Source organism: Elephas maximus, chromosome 3 (genome assembly GCF_024166365.1).
Source record: "Elephas maximus indicus isolate mEleMax1 chromosome 3, mEleMax1 primary haplotype, whole genome shotgun sequence".
Taxonomy (NCBI): Eukaryota; Metazoa; Chordata; class Mammalia; order Proboscidea; family Elephantidae; genus Elephas; species Elephas maximus.
In genome coordinates this window covers 55,115,312-55,132,830 of record NC_064821.1, presented here as the reverse complement: position 1 = coordinate 55,132,830, position 17,519 = coordinate 55,115,312, and the positions used below count along the sequence as shown (strand labels likewise).

Here is a 17,519-nt window from a genome sequence, read left to right as displayed (position 1 = left end):
CAGGGCCTCTGCCCAGCTGTCTCTCAAGGGTTGCTTTCCCCGTTGATGCCCTCTGTTGTCTGGCCATGGCTTTTGGCTATGGTCTGCTCTGTCCTCCTTGTGTGTGTTGCTGGGAATAGCTGATACTGGGGACAACAAATTAGGACAATTGCCCCAGACTCCTGCTTTGTGTCCCCCAGGTACTGCCAGGACCAGCTGCATGGTGACTCACATGGCAGCTGGGGCTAGAAAAGGAGCCTCAGGTTTGACCGGGAAAAGACCACTAAGCATCATTCCATACAATGAGGCTTGTGCCAGGTTCTTTTGAAATGCCAGTGGCACCTCAAAAGTGGAACTCAGCTTTTCCTCTGCTAAAATGAAATCACGACTTTCCTTCAATTAAAAAAAAAAAATACAAATTCATGTCCCCTTTCTTCTTGGTTTTAGAATTTTCTCTGACAGGCTGTTCCGGAGTGTCTGGTCCCTCTTACCACTTGTTGACAAAGAAATGCCATCAGACAGACAAACGGAGAAGGAGCAGAGAGTACTGGTGGGGAAACTTGGAAGCAGCCCACCTGCTTGACTTGACAGAGTATTTTTCTTCCTGTGACCACATGCTCATGGCTATGGTGTCATATTTTACTTTATAATGGAGTGTCAGTTTAATTCCATTTAGCAGCTCTCTGCAAATTAAACTTAAAATAATGAAACCAGATGCCAACTTTCCCTTCTTTGGGGCTCTGCCACAGCAGTGCACCTCCTGTTTGTTCTGCCTCCTGAAATGCTGAGGCCCTATCCCATTTCACAGACGAGCAAATTGAGGCTGTGCCAATGCCAGGAAGTGGTTTTTGCAAGTCCCCCCAGGACACTGAACTTCTGTTAAGCGTGATGGAGAGATGTGAGAATGGATAGGGTGATGGTTGTACACCATGATGAACACAATAAAGGTCACTGAAATGTACCTGGGAAGATCAATGAACTGTCAAATGTTCTGTTACATATATATTTACCATGATAAAAAAAAATAAGTCCCCCGATCAGCACAGAGTGTCCTCCTTTTTCCTCCCACCACCAATCACCAGGTTGCAATGTCTCCTTCCCCCTCACCCAGGGACCAATTCTTGTGATGACTCTTCCTGTTGTTGCCGCTTCTACCTACTGTTGCTGGTAGCAATGGCTGCTCCCAGTATTGGCGCCAGATTTTTTTTCTTTTTTTTAAATGATTTTCTATGGTTATTATAAACAAATGAGTGCCTCCTTCAGGGGCTCTGATTTCTTCTAATTAAGGCTGTGGAGGTCTTGAACTATCAGGTTTGGGGCTTTGCAGATAAATACGACTATTAATATCACTGAATGGTAGGGTTTAGAACTATACATAGATACACGAAAATAAAATACTAATCCTAGCAATCCCACTCTTAACGTTTGGAGGAGTATCCTTTGTCTTTAACCTCTCTGGCCAAGGCTGTCCTCTATGTTCCTTTTCACTCAACTTTATCCACACAGAGATTTTGGGGCCCATGAGGGACCCAACAGGAGTTGCCCAAGCCTGCAGCCTCCTCCTAGGGGACCCCTGCCTAGCTCTCAGAAGGAAGGAGAAGGTTCTCAGACCTCAACAGGCTTTGCCCTTGTGGGGGCAGATGAGCATGGTGAACCCAGGGAGCCCAGGGCTTGCTGGTTCTTACCGAATTGATCCAGTCGATGTAATTGGAGACTCGTGTGAAGACAGAGGGCTTGTGGTAGTAGTTGCAGCTGAGGGAGGACCCGAAGCTGACCACACCGTGTACTTCCCACTTGCTGTTAGATGCTGGGCAGTTCAGCGGTCCCCCAGAGTCCCCCTGAAGACGGATAGAGCAAGGGTGATGTGGTAGGAGGGGAGGGGGCTGCCCATTAGAATCCTGGGTTTTGCTTGTTCTCAATGCATTTATATTGCTCTACTGTGGGCTGCCATATCCTCTGAGCTGGACCTAGTAGTCACAGCTCAAGATGGCACCGTGATACCAAGAGCTAACATTTATTAAATCTTTCTGTGTGTCTGGAACTGAGCCCAGCACTTTACATCCCTTATTTAATCCTCATAAAAACCCATGAGGCAAATATCGTTAATATGCCCCGTTTCACTGATGAGGAAAAACTGAAGCTCCCAGAGGTTGACTTGTCTGAGGTTGTACAGGCAGTAAGTGAAGGAGACAAGACCTAGTCCCAGAGTTAAGACCCCGTGCTCCTAACCACCATTGGATATTTCCAGCTCTGGCTGATGGGGCGGCACAGTGAAGACCAATATGGTCTGTGCTGATGAGGGAGCATGAGGGAGTTTTCCTGAAGGCGATCTATAAGGGCAGAGAGTGTAGGCCACAGTGTGATGTGAAGGGTGCGTGGAAGTCCCCACTGTTAGTGACAGAGTGCCTTCCTGCTCTGTCCACTGAGGTTCGAAGCCTATGATATAGCCATTCCTTCTGGCTAAAGTGCTGTCCACAGGATAGCTTCTGTGGCAGCTACCTTGAGGGGACACTTTGGGACATTACAGGGATTAACTCGACAGATAAAGTAGAATTCCTCTTAAAATGGAGTCCCTGGGTGGTGCAAATGGTTAACAAGCTTAGCTGCTAACAGAAAGGTTGGCTTTTTGAGTCCAACCAGAGGTGGTTCACAAAAATCACTGGTGATCTACTTTAAAAAATCAGCTCAACTCTGACACACATGGGGTCACCATGAGTAAGGAATTGACTGAATGGCAACCGGTAACCCAGAGAATACCTCCCCTTGAGTCTCTTCCTATGTAGAAGAAAGAAGAGAGATAACTGTAATGAGAGAGCTTGATGAGACCCAAGGACAGACCTCCTGGCAATGAGGGTTGTGGACACTGTGAGGGGAACCACAAAATATTTTCTCTGGAGACTACAAGGGCAAAGACCAGTTGCTCAAATGTCTGGAACTGTTCCTGGGAGCTTTTGCCAGGAGGTGGAAGGATGGATACTATGACCCCCAGACACTCCTCACCCCCAGCCACATTTCATTGTGAAGAATGGTCACCCGACTCTCTGTACTCACGTTGCAGCTGGAGACCACACCATCACCACCAGCACAGACCATATTGGTCTTCACGGTGCTGCCCCACCAGCTAGAGCTAGAACACGTGGCATAGTTCACAACCAGCAAACGGCCCTGCTGCAGGATGTCAGAAGCAGCACCATTGGCTGCAAGAGACCAGAGAGAAAGTGTTATGGGGTAAACGGTCTATTGAGGAGAAAGGAAGTAGTGGACACTCTTTGTGCTTTCTGCCTAGCACCTCTTTTTCTAGCCCATTTTACTTCCCTCTAGCCATAGAATTGCAATGGGAGCAGCCATGCTTGCCTATATTGTGTCCTCACAGCTGATTTGGTCATTGTTCTGGCCACTGGTGATTGGTTCAGGGGTGAACACCTGACTCAAGCTAAGCCACTGAGTTTCTTCCCTTGGGAATTTAGGATTGGGACTAAGTGATCCCAGCCAGAGAGGATGTAAACCTGGGAGCTGTTGGCAGTGGCTGCCATTTTCTTCCATGTGGAGGAGAATGAAGGAGGTTCTCCAAGAAAAGAGATACTGAGAAAAGGTTTCCTAGGCTTTTTATAGCCTTCCAGCCCCTGATTCTAGGCTATTCCTGAAGCCTGCTCCCTCTCTGCCCTTGGGTTGAGACCCTTATAACAAAGATAAAACACCCTTATAACAAAGGTAACAAATCCTGCTTTTGCTTAGCTAGATCCATGTGATGTTATAAATGTGATGTGATAAAAATGACATGTAATAAAAATGACAGTGAGCCTCCTGATATTTGGAGTCCCCTAAATGGGAAAAATATTCTGGTTTGGTGAAAGTACCAAACTAGTCCTGTTGCAGTGAATTCAATTTTGTTTCCTCCAAAGATCCTGGAATGATGATTCGGGTAAGAACCGCTGACCGTAGAGGGCTGATATCATTTCTATCCCCCTCCCAAGTCTTGGAGCGGCCTTGGCTCCCACTTACTCTGCAGCCTTCCCCAGCCCGTGACGTAGCAGGCATAGTTGTTTGGCAGAATGCTGCCAGCAGTTGGGAGGCGGGCCAGCTGGATCTTGTCACTCAGGGAGACGGAGTTGGCCAGTTTGAGCAGAGCGATATCGTTCCTGGGTCAGGCAGGAAAGAGGCAGAGCATAAGGAAAGCATTGACTTTTCCTACCCCAATTTTATTTCTGATTCTAACCCCAGCTGGAAGTATTGAATCCCTCCTCAGCCAGGCTGATTGTGAATCTGCCTTCTCTCAGGGCTAAGAGGGATTGGAGGAGCTGTGGTGAAAACCACAGGATTGCATTCTGACCCTGGTGGAGCTTGGAGACCTTAATTTCTCTAAACTCTTTTAGGAGAAGGTTTAGAACAGGGCTGGCAAATAGGTTTTATTTTGCAATGTCCACTCTGATGAACTAGCCATGGCTGCCAGCAGTGCTGTGTGTCAGGAATTCTGAGGTCTTGTCCAGGCTCAGCAAGAAAAAAAAAAATCCATGATTGCCTGATGATGTCTGTTCTGCCACGTATTTCCTGTGTTTGGTTGAGAAAATGGCAGGACATGTTCAGATCAAAAGACCTTTTGGCCTTTAGTCTTTCTCTCCTCTATTCTACCTTGCATGTGTTGCCAGATTCATCACTGTCGCTCAGAAAACCGGTGGTTGTGCCAGATTATATTTTCCAAGATGGCAGCAGCAAGATCTCCCATCCCACACATTCTTCTTACAACGTGATGACCCTGCCCATCAAGAGGTGGGATCTGTGTTCCTGCGCCTTGAATCTGGGAGGGCTTGTCATTACGGCAGAAGTGACTTTATGTGGCTTCTGAGACTAGGCCTAAATGGAGATACAGCTTCTGCCTGGTCCTTCTGGGACTCTGGCTCTTGGAACTCAGCCTCCATGCTGTGAAGAAGGTCGGGCCACAGAGAGAGGCCACGTGTGGATGGCCTGGACAGTAGTCCCAGCTGACTGCCAGCATGAGCTCCCAGACATGTGCGTGAGGAATCTTTGAGATGATCCATCCCCAGCCACTATCTGACTGCAACCTCATGAGAGACCCTGAGTGAGAACCGCCCAACTGAGCCCAGTCAGGACAGTGAGAGATAATTATAATGAACAACTGTTGTTTTAAGCCATTAAAATTTTGGGTAAGTTGCTCTGTAGCCATAGATAACGGGGACAGTGACACCCTTTGATAGGACAGACATTTAAGGTCCTTAAGGCTGACAGCCTTCTCAGTTCTAACGCACCATCCTCCTGATCTCCTCCATAATTTCTCTACACTGATCCTTTTCTCCAGCTAGACAGCTGGTCACTGCTCTAGCACACACCTGCCCATTCTGTGGCAGGTCCCTTGTCCTGGCAGTTCCTGACTTGAAGGGCCTTTTTTCAAACTCTCTGTCCACCCACATCCTCTGACACATCCAGTGTTGTTTTGTGTCTCTCCAGTGTCTTGTGTATGTGTCTCATCTGCCAACAACCTTTTTTTCTAATAATTTTTATTGTGCTTTAAGTGAAAGTTTACAAATAAAGTCAATCTCTCACACAAAAACCCATATACACCTTGCTACACACTCCCAATTACTCTCCCCCTAATGAGACAGCCTGCTCTCTCCCCCCACTCTCTCTTTTTGTGTCCATTTTGCCACCTTCTAACCCCCTCCACCCTCTCATCTCCCCCCTCCAGGCAGGAGATGCCAACATAGTCTCAAGTGTCCACCTGATCCAAGAAGTTCACTCCTCACCAGCGCCCCTCTCCAACCCATTGTAGAGTCCAATCCATGTCTGAAGAGTTGGCTTCAGGAATGGTTCCTGTCCTGGGCCAACAGAAGGTCTGGGGGTCATGACCACCGGGGTCCTTCCAGTCTCAGTCAGACCATTAAGTCTGGTCTTATGAGAATTTGGGGTCTGCATCCCACTGCTCTGCTGCTCCCTCAGGGGTTCTCTGTTGTGTTCCTTGTCAGGGCAGTCATCGGTTGTAGCGAGACACCATCTAGTTCTTCTGGTCTCAGGATAATGTAGTTGCTGGTTCATGTGCCAACAAGCTTTTTGAGGGCTGGGACTGACTCATGACTCCTGGACCCCTCCGTAAGCCCTCCTCAGTGCTGGACAACAGTAGATCCCCATGCTTGTTGGCTGATTAAATGAGAGGATCCCGAGTGTTGTGGCCATATGGCTCTCTCCTGCTCTCCATCAGGCTGGGATGAGGGGCCTTTTGGAAGATGTGGCAGATTGAGCTATTGGCAGCCACCCAAGAGTAGCATCTTGGGCTGCAGAAGAGGCCGTATGCCTGTTGAAGTAAAACTCTGTGATTTGAAGTGATGACTGGGTAGCTTCTTCCTGGAAGCCTTTCTGGAGCTGCAGACTTGCCCTTTTGGATTGGGGAAGGGGAGGATGATGGGCAGCTCTGGATTCCAGCAAGATGATGGAGAAGGAGGGAAAAGGGAAGATGACTTCTGCTTCTGGCAGGGAGATAACCACAATGACAGCGATGGTGCCAATAATGATAAAAGTGTGTGTTGAAGGCCTACTATGACCAGGCTCTCTGCTTAGTGCATCACACCCATTGAATGCTACTCTCTAGCTCTGTAGCCTCGTGCAAGTGCCGTAACGTCACTAAGTCTTAGCTTCGTCATCTGTAAAATGGCATTAATAATTAATAATAGTGCTTGCCTCCTAAAGGTGGTGTGAGGAGTAAATAAGACAATACACAGGAAACATTTAGCACAGTGCCTGGCACAAAGGATGCACTAAGTGTTTGTAGGATTGTGAAAGCTAACCGCTATGGTGGGCAGAGAGCTTATTAGAAAGGAAGCTGTGATGGCAGAGTTTCTGGAATGTTGGACAGTCCAGCCTGTCCTAATAGAAGACAGAGTCGCCAGGTACAGACACCATTGGCCACTAGAGCACCCATGCTTGTGGGATTAGCAAGGGGCATCCCTCGGAGCTACAAGGAGCAGCTCGAGTTTAGGAGTTAACGTAAAGCTCATGGGGCAGGGAGCTTGTGTGTCTCTTTCACTGCTGTTTCCCCAGTGCCTAGAACAGGGCCTGGCACACCGTAGGTGCTCAACAAATATTTGTTGAATGAAGGTGTGAATGAAGCTAAGACTCTGGATTTTGTTTACCACCACCTGGATCTTAGGATTAGTGTTCATGGAAGAAACCTGATGTTCAGCAAACATTCCTTGATCCCTACTATGTGCCCACACCCTGGGTTAGGGGCTAGAGATTCAGGAGTGAATCAGGCACAGCCCCAGCTCTTGGAAGATCCCATCCAGAAGGGGAATTAAACATGTGAGCTCTTATCTCTAATGTGGCGTGTTATATGCCTCGACTTGGTCTGCACATAGAGAGAATTCTGGCAAAATCAGCCAGTTGCTCCTGCCCATTCCCACCCTCGAGGGCAGACTCCTCAGGCCCCTCCATCATTATTCACATATCCCAGCACCTACAGCTTGTTATTGCCCTAATAATGATGCTTGTGATGATGATGAGAGGTCATGCATATGGCTCCTGTTATGTACCACGCCCCTTTTTAGGTGCTTTCCATATATTATCTCCTTTAATCCTCACAGCCCTAGAGGTAGGCACTGTTATTATCCTTATTTTACACAAGAGGAAACTGAGGCACAGAGAGGTTAAGTAACTCACACAAGGTTGCACAGTCATTATTCAGATCTGAGCAATCAGGCACCAAAAGCTCAATTCCTAACCACTACCCCACACTGCCTCACTAACACAAGCTCCTTGAGAGCAGGCACAGTGACCTGTGCATTTTTGTGTCCAGCACCCAGAGTCTAGTCCCCAGCATGTCATATGACACTGGCGGGGCTCCATAAAAGGTAAGAGGGTGGGGTACATAAGCATCTCAAAAGAGAAGTGGGAAGGCTATCAGCATTTCCCTGCAGGCTGGGGAATAAATGCTGTGGGGCTTCAGAGAGCTCCAGAACCCAGTCTTCTTCCTGCATGTGTCACTCCAGGCTGTCTCTGACAGGTATCAGGAAATCCTTGAAAACGTAAAGGGCCTCCTTGTTTGAGAGGAGCACAGAGAAGGGAGGCAGGAGAGACTGTCCTAACTCCACTGACAGCCATGGGGCCTGCAGCATCCACCCGGTGTCCGCAGGGCTTGGCATAGAGTAGGTACATGGTCAGTGAGTGTCCAGGGTGGACCTGCAGCTTAACTGGGAGGAGACTCCAAGCTCCCCCAATAACACCCACACCCTAGGCACCTGTGGAGCAGGAGGGGCTGGCTCCACCTCCATGTGGTCAGAGCTCCTTTTCCTCTCCCTGGAGAAGGTGCAGGGGTGGAGGCTGGGCTGAGCCCACTGCCCCCTGGGAGCCCCCCTACCACTGTCCCTGCCACCCCCCACCTAAGCACCCCCAGACGCTTGGCAGAAGGTACCCTTTGGAAACCTGGTTGGAGTTCCATTTCTCGTGCACCACCGACTTGGAGACCGAGACAGTCACGGAGCCGGATTCCACTGAGGACAGGCTGTGCTTGCCCAGTGCCACACGGTAGGTCCTGGAGGAGCTGGGGAAAGAGGACCAAGCAGAGAGGGTCAGCTCCAGCTATCCTTTCCTCTCTCTGGCCCCCATGGGCAGGGACACCCCTCCCCAGTGGCATGGGTTTAGTGGCTTCCTTTGGATGATGAGCCAAAATAAGCAAATGCTACTCAAGCCACTGTTGTTGGTTGCCCTCGAGTTGATTCTGACTCATGGTGATCCCATGAGTGCACAGTAGAACTGCTCCACAGGGTTTTCAAGGCTGTGACCTTTTCGGAGTAGGTCGCCAAGACTTTACTTCTGAGGTGCCTCTAGGCAGGTTTGAACAGCAACTTTTTGGTTAGTAGTCTAACGCTTAACCATTTGTGCCGACCAGGGACTCCTCGTGAGCCACTACTTGGAGCTATTATATAGAGACATAATATCAGTGGCATCACTAGGGCTGGTGTTACCCAGTGGGGTAACTCATGGTGTCACCGCCCACATAGACCTACTGCTGTACCAACCCGTACGGAATCCTTAGTAATGTTTTTTGTGCTAATGTCACTCATATATCATAATTTCTGTATATCACTCCTTCCTTTTCTCTAATCACTACTTCATTCTCAAAAAAGTTACAGATACACATTCACAAATGCTAATTACCGCAATAGTGTAGCTAAACCATTAGAAAACTTGACAAAATCAGCAACTATAAAAACACTGGCGGCAATGAAAACAACAGTGTGTGCTTGTAGTGCATGTGAATGAAACCACGTGGTTCAAAGCGTCACTGTAATTGGGTAATAATGACAGCTCTGACCAGAGCGCATGAGAAGGTTCAAAAAGTAAATTAGCGCAGGATTTTAGCCTTGTGGGTATATTGATACATGTAAGCCAGGCTTATGAAAAATGCTTTTGTTGTCAAAACTAACTACAGGGATATTTTTATAGACAATCTTTTTGATGTCACTCTCTCTGACAGTGTCACCCGCTGGGGTCCATACCTCCTGTACTCCCATAGTGATGTCACTGTATAGTATACCCCAGGGTAATCGTAATATATTACATCTGTGTTATAATATAATATAAACTATATAATAACTATAACAATATAATACTAATTATAACTATAATAGAATAGTTACAAAGTCTAATACAATATAAAAGTTGTAATAATATAAACCCCGTATGGACTCGACGGCACTGGGTTCTGGGTTTTATATATGTGGGGAATGAGATGCACACAGAGGAAATAGCCATCATTTCCTCCCAGGGAATCCTAGCTCATTTTCTAGTTTAAGCCCCTATCCTTCATTTCCAAATGGGGAAAGTGAGGCCTAGCAAGGGGCAACTAGTCCAGAGTCCCACTAGAATCCAGAACTGGAAGCCGGGAGTCTTGATGTCCAGGCCTCTTTTCCTTTTCGCACCACCTCACAGAGCTTATAACTTAGATGGGGGAGGATGGATCACTTCCAGCAATGAGAGAGTAACACAGACCCAACCAAAGCCCCAGTGAGCTCCAGCTCATGCAAAATACCCGGAGGTCACAGGGAGGGAAGGGGACAAGTGAACAATGCTGTGGAGCCTTTCTTTCCCTTGTGGACCTTGATAATGGTAATAGTTAACATTTACCGAGTACTCAGTGCCAGAACCTTAACACCTATCAAGTCATTTAATCCACACCTAATTCTGTCAGGAGTTGCTGGGTGGTGCAAATGGCTAACACACTTGGCTGCTAATGGAAAGATTGGAAGTTGGAGTCCACTCAGAGGTGCCTCAAAAGAAAATCCTGGCAATCTAATTCCAAAAAATCAGCCACTGAGAACTCCATGGAGCACAGTTCTACTCTGACACACGTGGAGTTGCCATGAGTCAGAATTGATTCAATGGCAACTAGTTTGCTGGTTTTGGTTAATTCTTTTATCCCCTTTTTTACAGGTGACGGCACTGGAGCTTGGAGGATTCATTTAAGTTGCTCAAGAAAACCCGATTCCAGATTCTGAGGCCATATCTAGTACCCCCAAGAGGGCAAGAACTGGGTTTTCCCCCCTCCCTCTTCCCCTCAGTGTCTATCATGGGACTCAATCCCTGTCATGTATTGACCCATCAGTTGACCAATGACTGAACTATAGATTGACCGAAGCTGGTTTCTTGGCCAGACAAGTGGTTATTTGCAAGACTTCTTTATATAGTGTGGTTCAGGCCACTTGGGCTCCAACTCTCAGAGCAGCATGCTGGCTGCTGGGGAGAGCAGGCTGGGTGACTGGGGAATGGCAGTTACCTGATGCAATGAGCGGCAGTTAAGACCCAGTTTTTGGCCACCAGGGACCCTCCACAGGTGTGACGCCACTGGCCACTGGAGCTGTACTGCAGGGAGACCTGGGAAGAAATGCAGGCTTTGGTAGTTAGGCCTCTGTTTCTGCTCTTTCAGCATCCCTGAGAGCAGGGCTGAGACCAGGGTGAGGTGCGTAAGGCACTCGCCTCAGGTTTAGAACTTAGTAGTCAAGTGATGTTTCCTTCACATTAAAAAAAAAAAAATTAATTGATTTTAGTTCTTTTTTTATTGTTGTTGAGAATATACACAGCAAAACATAAGATTCTATAGAAGAATCCTGATTCAAAGGGGAAAAATATGGAACAGAATTTCAAATTCTCATGAAAACCAGGCTTTCTACATGTACAATCTTTTCTACGTGTATAATTCAGTGACATTGATCACATTCTTCAAGTTGTGCAACCATTCTCACCTTCCTTTTCCAAACTGTTCCTCATTCACCTAAACTCACTGCCCACTAAGTGTCCTATCTAATCTTTCTAGTTACTGCTTTCACTTTGATCCCATACAGATAGTTCTTAAAAGACAGCAATGTTCAAGGTAGACATTCTTTATAAATTAAGCTAAACTGTTGTTTGGTTTAAAGAAGACTGCAGGGAATATTTTTGGTTTAAGGTTTAAAGATCATCTCAGGGCAATAGTTTCAGGGATTCATCCAGCCTGCATAGCTCCAGAAAGTCTGGATTTCATGAGAATTTGAAATTCTATTCTGCATTTTCCCCCTTCTGATCAGGATTCTTCTATAGAATCTTTGGTAAAAACATTCAGTAATGGTAGCTGGGCACCACCCCATTCTTCTGGTCTCATGGCAAAGGAGGCAGCTGTTCATGGAGGCAATTAGCCACACATTCCATTTCTTCCTTCTATTCTTACTCTCCTTCTTCCTCCGTTGCTCCAGGTGAATGGGTACCTTGGAATAGTGCCTTGGATGGCTGCTTGCAAGCTTTTAAGACCCCAGGCACTATGCAAGGAACCAGGAGGTAGAACAGAAATACTAAAGGTGATGTTAGGCCAGTTAACTGGGATGTCCCATTAAGCCATGACCCTAAATCTCCAAACCAAGAAACCAAATCCCATGAGGTGTTTGGTTGTACATAAACAGCCTCAGCACCTGCTCTTTCTTTGTTGTATTGTAGATATATCTACCACACAGCATTTGCCAATTCAACTTTTTACAGGTGTACGATTTATTGACATCAATTATATTAATTGGCTGTGTAACTATTACCCTTAAATTAATTTGATTTTTCCATCACTGTAACCAAAAACTCAGTGCTCCATAAGCAGTGACTTCCCTTCCCCTCCTTCCTCCAGCCTCTGGTAACCAGTAATAAACTTTGGTCTCTACATGTTTGCCTGTTCTTGTCTTTGTATATAAGTGAGGTCATACATTATTTGTCCTTTTGTGATTGAGATAAATAGTATTTCTATGCAATATTTGAAAAATACCAAAATTAATGCAAAAAAATCCATGATAAACAAAATAACAAAATTTTAAATAAAAACCCAAATCAGACCCATTACCCTTGAGTCGATTCTGACACATAGCGATGCTATACGACAGAATAGAGCTGCCCCTAGAGTTTCCAAGGAGCGGTTGGTGGATTCGAATTAGCAGCCTTTTGGTTAGCAGCCAAATGCTTAACCACTGTACCACCGGGGCTTGTTTAAATAAAGACACTATCAAAAAATAACTCTGTTCTGAACATCTTTCTGCAATTTGGTTTGCTGGGATTGCCTCCTTCTTGGGAGCTCTCTCCTTAAGACAAAAACAAAGCAGAAACAAAAATCTGTTGCCGTTGAATGGATTCCGACTCACAGAGACCCTACAGGACAGAGTAGAACTGCCCCTTAGGGTTTCCAACGTGCCACTGGTGGATTGAAACTGCTGAACTTTTGCTTAGCGGCCAAACTATTAACCACTGTACCACCAGCGCTCCTTTGCTTAGGACGCAACCCTCAAATTTAATGTCTTAAACCAAATTCCTGATTTTCCCCCAAATTCTGCCCTTCCCCATCTCAGTAAATGGTGACCGAGCTTTATCAGCTGCTCTGGCCAAAAGCCTTGGTGTCATCCTTCACTCCCCTCGCTCTCATACCTGTCACCCAAATCCATCAGCAAATCCTGTCAGCTCTGCTTCCACAGTATGTAGGGAGTTTCTACTTTCTTTTACCCTTTCTTCCTACTTCAGCTGCTAGTGCCAACCACCTTCATCTCTCATGGGACTTTTACTTTAACCCATCTGTTCTCCCTGCTCCCACCCTGGCCCAGACCCCAATCCATATTTTCCCAATGCAGCAGCTGGAAGGATCCTTTTTAAAAGGAAATCTGTTCTGTCTCCTCTCTGCTTAGCCCCTCCAGTGGCTCCCTTTCTCAAACAGTTAAAACCCCCCACTGTACGATGGCCTCCAAGTCCATACATGACCTCTCTGACCTCGGTAGCTCCCACTCCCATCTGCTCTGGCCACACTGGTCTCCATGTGGTTCTGCAAATACACCAAGCTCACCTCTGCCTCAGGGACTTGGGTTTGCTGTTCCTTCTGCCTGGAATATTCTTTTCCCAGGTATCAGCATCCACCGTCCTTTACCTCCTACAGGTCTCTGCTCAAAGATTACCTTCTATGTGAGGCTTACTCTGACCAAGTTAGCTAAAAACAGAAGTGCTCACACACATCTGACACACATATATATGTACATATAGACCCATGTACACAAGCACCCACATGTGTACATGCATATATATACATATGTACACACACGGACTCACTCAGAGCTGGCAGCCTGCTAGATGCTCCACCATTTATGTTGTAAGTTCACCCAGATTCAGTTGGGTTTGTCTCCAAATCTGTTTGTGTCAGTTGTGGTTGTGTTGTAATTATACATAATTTGATTAAACATGTAACCAATAAAATATGAGTTCAAAGAGAGAGAGTTTTGATTTATATGGAAATTAAGTTAAATGCTTGGAAAAACTGTATAAATGGGACTTTAAAAATTACTATCGAATTAGGTGACTGTGAGAAAACCAAAAGACTGGGCAAAAAAGTCAGAAATCTGGAAGGGCTCATTACTCAGGTTGCTTCATGAGCATTTCAAAGGATTGCTCTGCTTTAAAGAAATGAAATTGAAGATAATCCATTCTGGAGGTGGTTTTAAAAGAAAGGTAGTTAAGAACTTGAAAGATTGGTGAACGAATGTATATTTACATGTCCTAAATTAAAATAAAAATTTTAAAGTCTATATGTATGATTTTTAACAATCTCGTTATAACCAACTTTCAGTTAAACCAAACCTGTTGCTGTTGAGTGGATTCCGGCTCAAAGCAACCCTATAGGGCAGAGTAGAACTGCCCCATAGGGTTTCCAAGGAGCATCTGGTGGATCCGAACTGCCCACCTTTCGATTAGCAGCCGAACTCTTAACTACTAGCACTAGGGTTTCCAACTTTCCATTACTCACTTCCAATCATGTCAGATAAGAGAGATTTTACTATATTTATATATGGCAACCTAAACCTCGCACATTTCCTTTGAGAGTCCTAGGATTAAAAACCCCAGGATTAACAGGTCCTAATAATTTGTGCCTGTGCCCCACCCAATACCTTAAAAGTCTTGATATCATTATGATTGTACTAAGATGAGTAAACACTTATTTTTACTGGTAACATTGATTTGCCTGTAGTTAAGGATTAATTCGCATAAGCAGCACTGATTGTTTCCTTAAAGCAAGGTATATTTGCATAATGGTGATGAATGGTTCATAAGATATCCATATATTTGTAAGCAAACATCTGGTTGAATAGAGAATATAAGAATATATTTGTGAATATGTGTGTTTGAGTCGCTCCATATTTAAGCTGGAGAATGTACCTTTCTCCCAACCCCCAAGGTTGGTCAAGGCCATAGAAATTATTTTGTTGGTGGAGTTTCCCATCCTGCCTTCTGAGTCCCCACCAATCCTCATCTTTGCCAGCACAATAGACCCCATGGTTGAAGGGCAAAGGGGGTGACTCGAGATGAGTAGAGGTAGAGAGGGAAGAAGTGGACTCACCTGCCAGGGCCAGCTGTTGGGCACTGCATCTTCACCTCCAACCACCCTGGGCATTTGGTCCTGGTCAGTGGGGAGCTCATAGCTGAGAGCTACAAAAAGAGAAAGAGTTGTGAGTCCAGGGAGCAGTGATTCAAACCAAGTAAACTACAGTTGTCGCATTCCCAACCCCAACGAGAAAACTCTTGTTCTGGAAGAATCCCGGGGACTCCCATAAAGTCCTGTCCTTTGCTCCACTTCTTCGAAACTCTTCTTTGGAACTCCACTCTAAGTTCCTTACAACCACGGGACTGAGTTCGGGTGGAGCAGAGTGAAGTCCTACTCACCCCTAACTCCACTAGGGGATGGGGAAAGCAGTGTCTCTGGGTGACAAGGCTTACCTCCAGCCACCAATGCAGATAGCAGTAGTGCCTTGATCATGTTGTGTCCGTGGCAGTTCTGTACACATGGCCTGGCCAAAGGCCCTGGTTTTATGAGAGGTCTTATCAGCCAGAGATACAAAAGGAGCATGCAAGATGGAGATTTTCTCAAGCCCAATGGAAAAAAGGGTTTGTGTCCAAATATTTTTTTTCCTGTGTTCTCTCATTCATCATCCTGCAAAGACTTTGAAAAAGATGCCAAAAGTGGGTATTGAAATATGGGTTCTATCCGCTTTCAAGAGATTACACTGTGTGTTAGGGGAGGAAGAAAAACATTGGTTGTTGGTCTTTGGAATTGTGTTTTCCAAGAAAAGATTAAGTTGGCCTGCTGAACAAGCAATAGCCTAGGCCAGTGGTTCTCAACAGTGTTTATTCTATCCACCAGGGAAAATCTGGCAATGTTTAGAGACATTTTTGTTTGTCATGGTCAGGACTGGGGTATCATTAGCACCTAGTGGGTAGAGGTCAGGGATGTTGCTAAACATTCTACAATGCACAGGACAGTCCCACAATGTCCAAAATGTCCGTAATGCCAAGGTTGAGCAATCCTGTTCTAGGTTATGCCCCAGATGGGTGTGCGACCTTGGATAAGTCACATATGCCTTTGGGCCTGGGATTGCCCATCTGTGAAACAAGGAGAGAAACATGTGCCCAGTCTGCTTCACAACTTTGTGGTGAGGATTTAAAAACTGTGTTTGGGGTGGGAAACACGCTTACGTAGAAAAAGCCCAAGACAGGCCCACACAGTTGGGATTTAGCAGCCGCAGTGATGGGATGAAGGGAAGGGTATTGGCGGAGGACAGTTTTGTTGGGGTAGAACAAGATGCATTTTATCATCTGCTTCCAAGATAATGGCACTTTGCTGTTTTCCAGTGACTCCATCTTCCAACTGGGCTGAAAGCAGGAGATTCTAAGGAACAGGTAAAAACAAAGAAAGGAGAGTGGATAGTCACCAAGCACCACATATGTTTCAGATGCTTTTACATTTGTTATCTAATCATCTTGTTCTTATAAGCGGCTGTCCAGTTGGCCCCCAACTCAAGGCAACCCCATGCACAATGGAATGGACAGCTGAACTACTGTGATCCATAAGGTTTTCATTGGCTGATTTTCGAAGGTAGATCACTAGGCCTTTCTAATCTGTCTTAGTCTGGAAGCTCCACTGAAACCTGTTCAGAATCACAGCAACACGCAAGCTTCCACTGATGGTTGTTGGCTGTGTGTGAGGTTCGTTGACGAGGAACTGAACCCAGGTCACCTGCATGGAAGGAGAGAATCCTACCACTAAACCACCACTGCCCCGTCATCTAATCTAATCCTTATAAAAAAACCTTTGAGAGGATCCCATGTTTCAGATGAGGAAGCTGAGGTTCGGAGAGGTAAAGTGATTTGCCAGATTCAGAAGAGGATGTGGAACGAGGGATATCATTGCTGATGTGAGATAAATCTTCATTCAAAGCAGAGAATACCAGAAAGGTGTTTACCTGTGTTTCGTTGACTACGCAAAAGTATTCGACTGTATGGATCATAACAACTTCTAAGTGACAAAGCAGTGATTCCCGGGTAGGTTTGTCTCATTCTTAAGCCCCTTTATCTTGATACCATTGGAGATGACTTTTTTTTTTTAATTAACTTTTATTAAGCTTCAAGTGAACGTTTACAAATCCAATCAGTCTGTCACATATAAGTTTACATACATCTTACTCCGTACTCCCACCTGCTCTCCCCCTATTGAGTCAGCCCTTTCAGTCTCTCCTTTCGTGACAACTTTGCCAGCTTCCCTCTCTCTCTATCCTCCCATCCCCCCTCCAGACAAGAGCTGCCAACACAATCTCAAGTGTCCACCTGATATAATTAGCTCACTCTTCATCAGCGTCTCTCTCCCACCTGCTGACCAGTCCCTTTCATGACTGATGAGTTGTCTTCGGGGATGATTCCTGTCCTGTGCCGACAGAAGGTCTGGGGACCATGGCCGCCGGGATTCCTCTAGTCTCAGTCAGACCATTAAGTATGGTCTTTTTATGAGAATTTGGGGTCTGCATCCCACGGATCTCCTGTTCCCTCAGGAGTTCTCTGTTGTGCTCCCTGTCAGGGCAGTCATCGATTGTGGCCGGGCACCAACTAGTTCTTCTGGTCTCAGGATGATGTAGGTCTCTGGTTCATGTGGCCCTTTCTGTCTCTTGGGCTCTTAGTTATCGTGTGGGCTTGGTGTTCTTCATTTTCCTTTGCTCCAGGTGGGT

At 46.0% G+C, this 17,519-nt stretch overlaps 1 protein-coding gene across 2 annotated transcripts in view; it reads right to left on the bottom strand.

Annotated features, from left to right (window-relative positions):
- Positions 1-15,322, bottom strand: part of LOC126072599 (chymotrypsin-like elastase family member 2A) — a 91,318-nt gene extending 75,996 nt beyond the window's left edge. For both annotated transcript variants that reach the window (XM_049877995.1, XM_049877996.1), the window contains exons 1-7: positions 15,241-15,322; positions 14,864-14,952; positions 10,760-10,857; positions 8,396-8,524; positions 3,982-4,118; positions 3,031-3,176; positions 1,665-1,817 (exon numbers count right to left, since the gene is read on the bottom strand). In XM_049877995.1, the coding sequence (XP_049733952.1) occupies positions 1,665-1,817; positions 3,031-3,176; positions 3,982-4,118; positions 8,396-8,524; positions 10,760-10,857; positions 14,864-14,952; positions 15,241-15,280 (792 nt within the window). In that variant the 5' untranslated portion in view covers positions 15,281-15,322. The remainder of the gene's footprint in view (positions 1-1,664; positions 1,818-3,030; positions 3,177-3,981; positions 4,119-8,395; positions 8,525-10,759; positions 10,858-14,863; positions 14,953-15,240) is intronic.
- Between the last annotated feature and the right edge of the window lie 2,197 nt (positions 15,323-17,519).